Source organism: Ornithodoros turicata, chromosome 6, assembly GCF_037126465.1.
Source record: "Ornithodoros turicata isolate Travis chromosome 6, ASM3712646v1, whole genome shotgun sequence".
Lineage (NCBI taxonomy): Eukaryota > Metazoa > Arthropoda > Arachnida > Ixodida > Argasidae > Ornithodoros > Ornithodoros turicata.
Window position 1 is genome coordinate 73,664,539 of NC_088206.1, and position 11,620 is coordinate 73,676,158.

The following is an 11,620-nucleotide window of genomic DNA, read 5'->3' on the forward strand; positions in this document are numbered from 1 at the left end:
GGAACTGCTGAGAGTTCTTATCGCACAAAGTTAATTGGAAATCCGCGCGTTAGGTTGAGACTCTTGCGCTTCAAAGCCCCATAAAGAGTCTTTGCTTGACGCTCCAAAACCTCGCCTGCTTGGCGCGGATCCACAACCACCCTCTAATTGCCTTCCGCACACTTACATTTCCTCTTTAGGGTGTTGCAGACAGGCTAAGCGGAGCATCGAATAAGTCGACCTCGCGACGGCTGTGTTTCTTCAACTGCCATCAATCTACCTCACACCCCCTCAAGTTGTCCAGCTTCTGCGCGTCCAATGGAGCACAGGTTTAGCCCTGAAAAGAAGTCCCTACCCAAGCTGAAGGCACATGGATGGGCTTTTCCAGCCTTTCCTCTGTTGAGACTGCAAGCTACTCAGTTTCTGTGGCTACGACTGGGCTGTGTCAGCTAATCGCAATCGAGCCACGTATTGAGCCCTTATGTAAAGGGAAGTACCAACACTTGTACACAAGAGCAAAGTTCCAGAGGGATACAGATCTTTTTTTTATTTGCACAATAAGGAAAAGATCCCCGTCTGTACAATCTCAAAATGGGTTAATATGAACAACTGCACTGGACAAGCACTCGTGCCTTACACTCGCAAGCAACTGAGCAACGGTTTTCAACAACCTCCAGATAGTATGTGTACATTGCCTAACAACGTTAATCGATATACTTAAATAAACTAGATGGGGGGGGAAAAAATGTCTGAGCATGGAAATTAAAACACACACACGTGCACCAGATCAAGCCTAGCTATCACAATGGCAAAAGGAGAAGAAACCATTTTGCACGAACCTTCAACTGTTGCGTTTCAAAAGAGAGAGGGGGGAAAAAATGATACCACACACGCACGCATCTGTACAACTTAAGTATATGCGATGTCAACTGAGTCTCAAGCACGTGCGAACATTACTTACTTCCACTCGAAAAAGCTTTTTTTTTCTTCTCGCGAGCCCAGTCAACATTCGACACTGGACATTGCACAAGAGATACACGAAAGTAACAGTGACCGTGTCCAATGTCCAACAATGCCTTAGCGGCTGTTCGAGTGGCAGTTAAAAGAAAGAAATCCCTTTTACAGGCACGGCCAATACTAATAAAGAAGACGTAATTGATACAACACATTCAAGACTGCTCAACCTGTACCCCGCTTTTTAAAACCTCCCAAAAATTGGCCTCTAAGCTACACGGAACAAACGAGAGGGGGGGAAAAAAAAGACCAAAACATTTGCATTTCATTGGGAAAAAAAACTGGCTCTTTGTGGAGCTGCACTGACGGTCAAAAACTTGTCTGCGTGTCTTTTTGCCTAGGGGGAAAAAAATCTCCACTATGACTGTGGAGGAGTCCCAAAGTGATGGGATGTATGTGCACGCAGAATCCAGAAATCAACAACAACGAACTGCATCTTAAAAACGGTAGCACTGGCTCAGCCATGTTGAGTGTGCAGTCCAGGACCTCACTGCTCCTTGGGCTTCTGGCCAACTGGGATCTTGGACTTGATGCTGGGGATGGCAAGGACAGACAACGCTCTAAACTCCTCAATTGTCAGTAAAGCAACTGAGCCACTCCGCGAGGGATGATCCAAACAGGACACTCAAACATCCACGAGTATCTTTCTTTCTTTCTTTTAATTGTGCAGAGAGGTTTCCTCTCTCACCAGATTGCTCATTTTTCCTGCACCTACGGCTTTCAACGTGAAGCTAGCAGCCCGAGGTACCCATAGGGCAAGAGCAAGGTAGACCTCGTGCACGAGTGGGACGATGCACTACCAGCTCTCCTGGCCCACGTGCAGACGTCTTTTGTGCACCATAGCCACTAGCCCTTGCTCTCTCATACAAGTCTCTAGGTGTGAGAACATCACCCTCTACAACTCACAAAAACCCACCTATTTCCTTGTCATAAATCCGATACCGTAAGATTCCTGCCTCACTACGTGCCTATAGAACCCTTTGCCGTAAGTGGTACGGGTGGAATTTTTATAAACACGTACGGGAGCCGAATATAAATAAACGCAAAAAAGTTAAACAAGCACGGGTTGGTGGCACAATTTTCACTCCCTGTGCTTCTTTCCATTAGTGGGTTTCAAGTATGCAGTGTGCGCCTAGAAGGGAGAGCTGAACGTGTCCGCAACGAGGGCCCCCAAAAATATTTTCTCGCGTTATTTCAAGTGGTACTTTTCTGTTTCTTTTTTATTATCACGTAGCGGAATTTTCCTTTCATTGAATGACGCCTTGCAAATATTTTTATCCGGACCACCACATTCTCTGAAACTTGCAGTCGAAAACTGGCAAGCTTGCAAAACGCTAGCGCTGTGCACACAAACACTAAACTTCCTTGGTTATACGTGACATACCACGCAATATTTATTTTACTATTATTAATTTATTTTTATTATTTTATTATTATTATTTCTTTTACTATTTTGTCCGCAAATCGTAAGGGACAGGCGTTAAAAAGAGCACTGCAAAGTCGAAATCATTTTTGCATGCAACGTTACAGGGTAAGGAGAGACCCGTATTATATAAGGTATACGGGGCACAATATCTATCCCACCTTCAAACAACACAACTTGGGTGTGTGAATGGCCCTCGAGGTGTGTGAAAAAAAATAGAAATCATGCCTGGTAAATGATGGAATGAGCCAATAAATAGCGGAAATGCAGGGTACACTTTTCCAGACTCCACGCCACCTATTAGACACCTCCACACACTGGAAAACATGTTTTATGCAGAGACCCACACACCCTATTCGTGAAATGTAGGTCCTCTATCCGCACAATTTTTCAATTTTTACAGTTGATGGTCGAACACCCTTTTTTGGGTCACACGTCATGGAATGTCGCAACTACAATATGAAGCACTCTGGCTATAGACAGACTAATTATGACTACACTACCATCATGGAGAAAGGAGGATACGAGACAACCAGAAAAGTTATGTCAAAAGGACGCATGCAGGTGTAACTGCACATGCCCTTTTAGTGAATTTTTCCCTGTCACGAGAGAAGGCTTTATCCCCAAAGCTTCATTCTCTGTTATCGATATGGATATATGCTTCCAAGCAGCACCATCCAGGAAACATCTATCCGCTACTATCAGGAAGCACTTAATCTGCCAATTTTACCCAGCAGTTGGCGACTACTCACCTGCCCAGGATTCCGCAGACCTGTGTCCTGGCTACTGCGACGTACTTGTCTATCTCGACCTGGACAAGGACCACACAAAGTCATCTTTCTTTTCAAAGTTTTTTTTTTCCCCAAACACGTTACCTTATATGTCTCGTAGACCTTTGGCAACGTGAACAATGCCACATAACCTATAAAGTAGGAGGATGAGTGTGACACGAGTCAGTCATACGGTACGACTTACCAAGGATTATGAGGGTCATGCCATTGAACCAGGACCCCACGTAAGTCAGCAACCACAGCACAACAGCCAACTGTGGGGAAAACAAAGTTTGTCAGCCACCATGCTCATTAAGATAGCCGTTCTGGGGAGGCATCCAATGTATTGCTACATAGACTAAACTGTCGTGAGAGAACACAACGGATCCTGAACAGGTCCTGGTCACAACTTCGCAGCAAAGTTTCCGTGCACCATTTTGAACGTCTTCCGACCCCGGTAACTATTGTTATCCGATAATCTCGGATTAAATGCACAGTTTTGTACACGAAGCCTCATACTGCTCCAAAGATACGACGACGACGGCATTATGATACACCGAGCCGATGAGATCTATTTAAACTAAGGAGAAATGGGCTAGCATGTCGCGGAATAAGCGCAAAATATATTTTCTTCAATATTTGAAAGCGCTCGAAATGTTGGGCAGAATGACAAAAATGTACCTTGCATTTCCGCGAGCCCTCGTGGCACTCGAAAACGAAAGTCTCACAGAAAGGGGGGTAAACATTGCCATTGCAATACAATCACGAATTATGATTCCTTTTTTCTCTACGTTCCAGACACATAGGGTTTTGGCACCAAGACAATAATGAATAATGTAGTTGACGCACATAATTAGATGCAGGTCCCATACAATGAAAACCACCATCCAAAACATTCTTTGGGGATGGGATTGAGGGGAATACTGTTCAGACACACTGGCAATTATCACCTTGAGAGAGTCGACGAGGTCCTCAACAAGAAAGAGGCTTCGCAGTCGTACGACAGTGTGCTCCACGTGCTTCACCACAGTCTCTGTCACATCTTGCACCCGTTGTTTTGGCAATGTGATGTCTTTCTCCAGCAGTTGCCTGAAACGATACACATTCTAGAACGCAATATTTTTTTTTAAAAATTGTTAGCACAGTGAAGCAACTGTGGTGTACAGATGTGGAGAGGAGGAGGAAGAGTGGGATAGGGAGGGGGGGCAGTATGTGTTCTGGGCAGACTTCAGGGGAACTGTTCCGAAAAACCAGCTGGAAAACCCTCAGACAGCACAGCCAGGATTCAAACCCGTGTAGCGTAACCACTGTGCCATCCACAGCGGAGGTATTACGCAAGAGCCGACTGAGTCGTTAGCAAATAAGTTGCCCGATGTTACTCCTCAGTGGCTTCTTTTTTTACTCACTCAACCACCTGTATCTTTTGGAAACAATACTAAACTATAAGGATGACAATCAGAGTTTACAAATGTGACACAAAAAAGAACGGAACATTCTCCCTTTTTTGTGTGTATTTGACGGAGAAACGCACCAGTGTACAGGCCACGTCAACCTACTTGAAGGGATGTCCATCGGACGACTTCTGAACAGCCTGTAAGACATTCTTGTAGACTCTGAAGGTGATGGCCACCACGAGGGCCCCAAGGGCGACGTGAGCTACTACGCTGATGAGGGAAAAGCATGTCAGAGAGAGGAGAAGAACCAGGCCTCCACCAAAGGCCAATCCGCTCTTCTTTGCACAACGCCAGTACACCAGTTCCTCCACTGGAACAAAAAGGGACCATCATTTTCGCTCCATCCAGCCCCACGCACCTTGCCACTAGTGGTATTGTGCATCATTTTATCATCTAACAGTACTCAAATACATGTCCTAGAATGAATGTTGTATGGACCAATGGCGTCATCGCTAATGCGCTTCCAGTTTGTATGCCACAATGGTAACAATGTATAACTTTCCGCATGGTGCGACCTCCTTAAAAACTGACGTACTTGCGCCTTTATGTAGTTGAATAGTGACCAGTACTTTCTAAGAATCGTGGGAAAAGGGTTGACTTCCGTGTCTACACTAGCAGACGACGCACGCTATGGGTGCTGGAGATGGATGTGCCTGGCTCTAGAAAGATCTTTAGAAAGCAGTAAAGCGCGACTGTCAGAACCTGAGTAATAGACTGTTTTTCTGTGTGCGTACATAAACTAATTTACAGAGGGTAAGCACACACATAATGTAACATTGAGTATATAATGCCTGTAACAAGCTAATGTCAAGCGTGCGTCATGTGTGTAAGCTGCGATTTTTAGCTCCAGCGGAAAAAAAAAAAAAGAGAGAGAGTTAAAATCAAAACGTCAAAAATTCGTTTTTGATGTTGTGGGTTTCATATTCTTCCACGCATTCATATGTAGGAGAAGTACGCAGCATTACCGTCCCCGTGCCAATACCTGGCATTGTAGTCCTGAAGGGAATAGTCAGCCCTTCGCAACAGCCACCCATTACAGCTTCAGAAGCGACTCTGAAACCAATTCTAAACACACAGTGATCACAAAGTACCTTGCCCATCGGAACCTGGGAGGCGCTCGACACGGAAGCGAGGACACCTACGTCATTTCCGCACGAAATTACCGGTGACCTATTGGCTGCGTTTGGGATGGCCTCTTGACTTTTACTATGTACTCGACATTGTAGCGTGGTTTGTGCTTTGGTCAGGCAGGTGTGGCTACCATTCCAGGCTCATTTCCTATTATGAGTCGCTCGGACATAAAATAAAAATTAATTTTCCAAAAAAACTCCCGATAGTTCCGGATTTTTGCGCGAGTAGGCCATGTCGGAAGACTGCCTCTGGTGAGGAGGCGGAAATCTAGCCTCAAAGGGTCGGGCATTATTTCGCGACAACTGAGAAAAATGTTTCGGGAACATACAATGGCATCAACCTGATAGTACTCTGAGTGTCCATTTAAAAGCAAGCGAGTTTGATGTAAAAAAAACTCTGGAGAGGTCCTCTGACACTTAGGAGCCTGAACAGCACAAGAGGGTTCTCATTACGTTGGCAACCTCTCTCCAGGTGCCTACAGTGTAGTAAAAAAGGACATAAAGCCTTCTGCAATGTGTGCCACAAATTGTTTTGCCTCTTTTGAGAAGTCTGTCTGGCACCAAAGCCCAGTGAGTAGTGTTCTAATTATGCCGTTTGAATCACTTGGCATTGTACCTCAGAGGGACCCAGGTAGGCCTAAAAATGGATAAGGGCCAAAACGGAGCTCCATCAGCATACATACGACTCCGAGCAAGAAAACAAAATGTAATCAAAATTAGGTACCCGACTATTAGCACTTCCAAAGCCCATCACTGTTACTTATCCAAGAGCAGAAGCATTCCATATTTGTGCCCACGCAATATCCCTAAACGTGCAAAATAAAAGTGTCCGTTGCCCCACCTGGTTCAGCTGGTGAATCAAGCTTGCCATCACCAGAGGGGTTTACAGTACAACATTTATTAAGCTTATACGCACAATGCGAGGTTGTATCCACATTTTATCAGATTTCAAAACCAGGATTACAAGACGGGTTTACCCGGGCAATAGACACCTCTCCCCTGCAAGACCAGGGCCTGCTTGCACGAATGTTGAGGCTATTCCTCAGAGCTGTGCTCTGTAGCTTCGGTAGCGCTTTTTGCACATGGTACTGTCCTCTTTCTTTTAGTGCTGGCAAAGCTACGGAGTACAGCAGTGAGGGATAGCCTCGATGTTCGTGCAAGTGAAGTTGAAGCACTGATCGTCACAAACGAGCCAAAAAGAGCCTGAAACACGACCTTCAGTTGGTAGTCACATTCCATTCAGATGGAAGAGATGCACAGATTAATAAGAACAGAAACGCAGAATATGTCTCGATTGGGGTAGTTGAGCTTCCACGAGTATGAGTGAAGCCCTTGGAGAGTGTTTTCTCAGTGTGGCACCGGAAGTTGTAAACAAACAGTTTCTTGTGCATCCAACAAATTCCAACTGGCTTATCAGTTGTTTTATTTGTTATCACGTAATGTTCTTGCACCATCATTGGGTCCTGTCAGCAAAGACGAAATCTAGAGACTATTGAGAAGAACATGTTGCTTCTCGTAGGTGCATTAGAAGTTGTAAAGTACAACGGAAGTATCGGAGGTGCAGACAAGCTAAAGTTTCTGTTGAATCTGTTCCGAATGCGTTGTTTGACATACTAGCTCTTTAAAAATAATCCCACGCTGAACAGTGTGCTTTACATAAATCACAAAACATAATATGCTTCTGTAGCACATTTGGCACCTGGAGATTTCACTTTTAAACCTAAACAGCCACACCGTACGTCCCTCATTTGCATATGACTGAGCAGACTGACATTTGCCCGAATCCAGCACACACAGGAAGGTCAGGTACCCCCCCTTTCCCAATCCAGTTTCGGCCCCTCTCTGGTGCTTATCTCTGCCATCAACCTTCAGAGGCCCCAAGGCACCCAAAGCACCACAAAGGCACAAATGTAGCTCTGTGCAAGCAACCACAATTAGTGAAAAATTTAAAAGACTATGTGAAATATGTAAAAAAGGTATTGCTTGGGCTTCAATGCTCCTAGTTATTTTGACCGCAAATTTTAATGGTGATATCGTAAACACACACACACACAAAAGGGGCCCATATTTTCTGCAGACGAATCTGACGAGAGCGTCTGGCAACACTTTAGCAGACGACCACGGTGCAGCAACGCAAAGCAGCGCGCGAGTCCAGTCTTCAACTATTATCGCTACTTTGCCAACGTGTAAACTGAGTTAGTAGCAAAGACCTCCCCGCGATTATCGGTGGCATACGTGGTGATGTTTCGACACCAATCGTTAAATATCGCCAGCTGGCACGAAGCAGCTCAAAACACTTCCCAAAGCACGCAAACCCGATCGATTCAACGACGGCCGCGCCGAGGCGAATCCAGGAATCGAAAAAAATAAAAGGGGGGTCCATATTAAAATGGCGGTTCCGCAGCAATCAATGTTTTTTGTTTACGCGGCACTCGCAACGGGCGCAAACGAAATAATAGAAGAAAATCTAGAGAATGCTCACGGAGTGTTTCGTCCAAAAGTTCCACATCGGCCGTGGTCGAAGTGACCGAGGATTCACGTTGGAACCGATGATTGCGACCCATGCCTCGTTTAAATACGACTGCGCGAGATACACGTGTACGGCAGACTACCTACGACCCACCAACGTCGGTGAAACGTGGGCAAAAGAAAAACAAAGATAAAACCTGCAAGCTAACGAGAGAAAAAAAGAGAGCAAGGGCGCCGAAGATCGCCTTCTCTCACCTTGAGGAACAGTTAGCAGACGTCGGAAAATGCAGCCGCTTGTCGCGGATTCTCCTTTCGCGTTGCTGTTCCCAGCTTCCATGCTGTAACTTTTTTTTGCAAACCAAAATTTAGCGCACTACATCAGTTTTAATTTGCGTATTCGCGATTGCACGAAAACACAACGCCTCTCCGACAGTAGTGGAGGAAGAAATTCCCCAATTGAAGAGCGCATGCGCGGGATAGTGTCCATCCGCTTCCGCTTGGAAACTGGCCGTTTGCGGGTGGACGTCGCCGTTGCCCGGCAAACAATCTTAAACTGAGCGTAACCAACACGTTACTTAATCAGACACCGCGATACCCCGAAAATGATTCCGAGCCCTTCACCCTGCTTACAAGGAAATGCACAAAGAGAATAGCCCAAGTAACTGCACATCGGTCAATCGATAAGTTCGTCTGCTACTGGGTCAGGGAGACGCCCAGAAATCCAACGCGTTGCTATGCTATGGCAGAACTACGGCAGACTGCTTATTTGATTGAAAGCGCGGTAACGCAACCTGCATCTTCAACGAGATGTCAAAGATGCATCAAAAGAAAAAGGTGACAACAGCAAACGTGAAACAGATTTCTCTCGACTGGGTAATATCCTGCCAGACAATGGACAGACAGACAAGCACTCGGTGCGAACGCAAAAGCGTGGAAACGACCTCGGCGTGGCGATAGCGCCAAATACACATTCTCTTGTCTTTGATGGGCTTCCGTTCAACACTTTTCCAGGTTTTCTTTTTTCTTTGATCATAAATGTAACATGCAAGCAAGCTGGTTTACAGTCGACGTTGTCCCTCAGTTTGGTATAAAAGGCGAGTGGACAAAACACGGTTTCTTTCCCCCAAGCTCAGGACTTTCAAAGATGGGAACGACCCTCAACACAGGCAAAAAAAGCGTCAAGCAAATCCGTGCATGTGCACTTACCAACTGGGTGCAAGCACTTTGGGTTCCACCATCCAGCTGGAAAACGAAAGTTAGTTGTTAGTTGACCGCCCATGTAGCTATATGTTACGCAAAAACATGACGTCAGTTAGTCTGTAGATTTCGTGCAAAGCATTTATCAATCCTGCTGAGTCGACTGATGAGCTCATGTGGTTGTAATTGCGGCAGTCGTCTTTCATACTTCTACGTACCTTGAGTCTTGTGTTGCGTGGTACAACCTACTATCATACGTACATTACTGTTACATCATTAGTATATAAAATGCATTGAATTGAAGCAGGCAAGCATAAAGTACAAAGTACCCTTTTAACCCTGTCGAACGTTGTTTGGGTACATACTGTAGTGTTGGTTTGCATTCAATAAACCTTTACTGTGTTTGAGAATTCTGTCGTGACAATGAAAAAATGGCTAGGAAGCAAGCGAGCTGGTGAAGATGATGCATAATGTAAAAACCCCGAGACTTGGGAACACGAAGTCTCAAAATGAGACTTCGTGTCTGTCCTTTTATCATAAAGTACAAAGTTCTGCTCTTTGGTGAACCATAGTACATACACTGCACCTTCATGAAGGTCACATCTGGGGTACACGACCTGCTCGAGGAAGTCCTCGACGTTCAATATTACGAAATCAGTGTCCGTGACGACGCAAGTTCACAGTCGCACCCTCAAAAAAATTGTCGTACTGTTTACTGTGCAGCGGAATCAAGGAAATTTCCACTCCACGAAAACCAGTACAGTTATTACTATCGCATTGTGTTGGACCACAAGTAGTATCAAACTAAATGTGATCAGTTATACAATGCTGCTCGAGTGGGTTTCGAACCAGCTACCTTTGGCGTTCACACATGCAGTGAACGCACACTGATGCCACTGGGCTATCGCGAGGACCCGCAAAATATCCTCGAAAGCGAATGTCAACGAAATCGTTCCGCTACCCGAACGTCTACGGGGGAAACCACCGTTTCGGTGGGGAAAAAAAAAAAACGTCGCTGCCAGACGATATCCTTGTGGGAAATCGTATTTGAATACAAAGCAAGACTACTACGTAGTACGGTCGTACCGGCATGCATCTACGATAATAGTGGTGCTTTCTACGAAGAGAGCCAAAATCGGAAAAGACTTGCACGAAATACTGCACTCACCGGACGTGAAAGGGCAGCATTTACGATCTGTCGTTGATGTTGCTTCGGAGTCCATGACGTTAGGCTTATCCGAAGGCATAGAAACGGAGGGTTGTAATACCTCTCGCTTTGGTTCGGGTGCTATATTTGGCGCAAGATGCGGTACTGTAGTCGTTCCAGTCACTTTCTCGGTGACTTCCTCCTTGAGTGCTTCGCTAGTGGTTGTTTCGAGCAGTGACTGGGGAGGGCTGTCACTCCTAGCGGAAGAGTCCGGCGCAGCGAATGTTGGCGACGGCGATGTGATATGGGCGTCCACCGGTGCGCTCGAGGAAGTGCCAAGGGAATCAAAACCTGATAAAAGATCTACGTTGCTGGTTGTGTTTTCGGAAAGCAACTCCGACTCTTTATATGCCGGTAGTGGCTTGTTGGTAAATTGGGAAAGGAAGTCGTCCGCCGAATCCATCGTTTGCGCAGCAGATTTTTCGAACGATCCGTGCATGTCCTGCGGTTCTTCTCCGCCATCGCCGTGTTTGACGTCCGTGAACGTGTTAAAATCCATGTTGACAAGGTGGGATAGAACAAGACCAGTACGACAGGTCCACCACGAGGTTCCACTGCCGCAAGCAAACTGACTCCAGTGACTCTAGCTCTAGCGGCGTAGTCGGGCAGTCGGGTGTGACTCATGTGTGATTTTTGGCTCTGCCATTCATCGCCGCTTGAAAACACTGCTCTGCTGATCTGTGTGATATTTTTTGTCTCTGTGAAACCAAATATAAAGACGAGTTCTATGTGTATTGCAGAAAAGTTTTTTTAAGGGTTCTTCAGTTCCCTCCCCGCGTCTAGGGGTTTGCCTTTGACAGATAGCAGACGACATTTGGATTTTCTTCTTGCTGGCCTAGCAGACGGTAATTTACGATGGAACACGATAACCAATTTTGTTTGCATCTAGCTCATTTGTTTTTTGACCATTCTTTCACTCCAATTTGCAACTCCCCCATCAGAAATCGTACCTCTGGTAGTGCATTTGGGAGACGGAA

At 45.7% G+C, this 11,620-nt stretch overlaps 1 protein-coding gene across 2 annotated transcripts; it reads right to left on the reverse strand.

Annotated features, from left to right (window-relative positions):
• Positions 1-511: 511 nt before the first annotated feature.
• LOC135397361 (reticulon-3-like) lies at positions 512-11,243 on the reverse strand. Of its 2 annotated transcripts, XM_064628909.1 has the most exons (8): positions 10,605-11,242; positions 9,446-9,481; positions 4,743-4,950; positions 4,137-4,275; positions 3,392-3,461; positions 3,292-3,338; positions 3,169-3,227; positions 512-1,526 (listed from the first exon to the last, which is right to left on the reverse strand). In XM_064628909.1, exons 1-8 carry the CDS (start codon positions 11,140-11,142, stop codon positions 1,481-1,483), a joined length of 1,143 nt encoding a protein of 380 aa, XP_064484979.1. In that variant the 5' UTR covers positions 11,143-11,242; the 3' UTR covers positions 512-1,480. The 2 variants fall into 2 exon arrangements, with proteins under 2 accessions (XP_064484979.1, XP_064484980.1); XM_064628910.1 differs by lacking the exon at positions 9,446-9,481 and having other exon boundaries at positions 10,605-11,243.
• Between the last annotated feature and the right edge of the window lie 377 nt (positions 11,244-11,620).

Excerpts from the sequence above, each read along its gene's own strand:
- LOC135397361 (XM_064628909.1), bottom strand. The coding sequence starts at position 11,142 with ATGGATTTTAACACGTTCACGGACGTCAAACACGGCGATGGCGGAGAA. Across the intron at positions 4,276-4,742 it reads TCCGATGGACATCCCTTCAA|GCAACTGCTGGAGAAAGACA; the intron begins GTAGGTTGACGT and ends GTATCGTTTCAG. Across the intron at positions 3,228-3,291 it reads AGGTCTACGAGACATATAAG|GTCGAGATAGACAAGTACGT; the intron begins GTAACGTGTTTG and ends GTCCTTGTCCAG.